The sequence below is a fragment of the Lottia gigantea genome, assembly GCF_000327385.1.
Source record: "Lottia gigantea unplaced genomic scaffold LOTGIsca_4467, whole genome shotgun sequence".
Lineage (NCBI taxonomy): Eukaryota > Metazoa > Mollusca > Gastropoda > Lottiidae > Lottia > Lottia gigantea.
In genome coordinates, this window is record NW_008709567.1 from 7,705 (window position 1) to 8,510 (window position 806).

General features: G+C 47.4%; 1 protein-coding gene across 1 annotated transcript; it reads left to right on the forward strand.

Moving 5' to 3' along the window:
* Positions 1-551: 551 nt before the first annotated feature.
* On the forward strand, positions 552-806 carry LOTGIDRAFT_147811 (hypothetical protein; the record flags this gene model as incomplete). Its single annotated transcript, XM_009060847.1, has 1 exon — positions 552-806. A coding segment is annotated over one exon (255 nt), but the record flags the coding sequence as incomplete, so codon positions are not given.

Below are 806 nucleotides of genomic sequence, written 5' to 3' on the forward strand. Positions count from 1 at the left end.
GCGGTACTACTCTTGGAACCATCGGTGTAGATCTTCAAATGGTCGGCGTACACGGAGTCAATGAGATCAAGAGCGTGAGCTCTTGCTCCCACTGGGTTCTCGTGCTTGTTGGTACTCTGGATCAGCTGGGTGTTGACTGTCGGGTTGGTAACCTTCCAAAACGGAGTAGCCGATAGGCGGCGTTCAAGGATCGTTACTTGATCGAGCTGATGCTCTCTCAATAGATCAATGACCGCTTGCCCGTAAGAAATACTCCGATTCTTCTGGTTATTTCCGACACGAGTAAATCTTCTGATGCTGGAATACGTCGGACAGCTTTCGGACAAATACTGAAGTTGTGAACACGCGCGAAATTTTCCTTTTATACTCGAAAATGGAGTCGAAAAATAGGATCGAAAGCTTTTCTCGTGAAATAGCGCGGACTTGATAGTGAGCACCGTAGTTTTCGACTCCATTTTCGAGTATAAATAGTGTTTTTAGTCGTCGCGTTCGCTTCATTCAGTTACTAGACTTTCGCACGACGACACCGTCTCACTAACTAAATTCACATCATGTCTGGACGAGGAAAAGGAGGAAAAGTAAAGGGAAAGAGCAAGACCCGATCATCCCGGGCTGGATTACAGTTCCCTGTCGGTCGTATCCACCGTCTGTTGAGAAAGGGAAACTATGCCGAGCGAGTCGGAGCTGGTGCCCCAGTCTACTTAGCCGCTGTTTTGGAATATTTGGCTGCTGAAGTTCTCGAGTTGGCTGGTAACGCTGCCCGTGACAACAAGAAATCCAGAATCATTCCAAGACATTTACAGTTG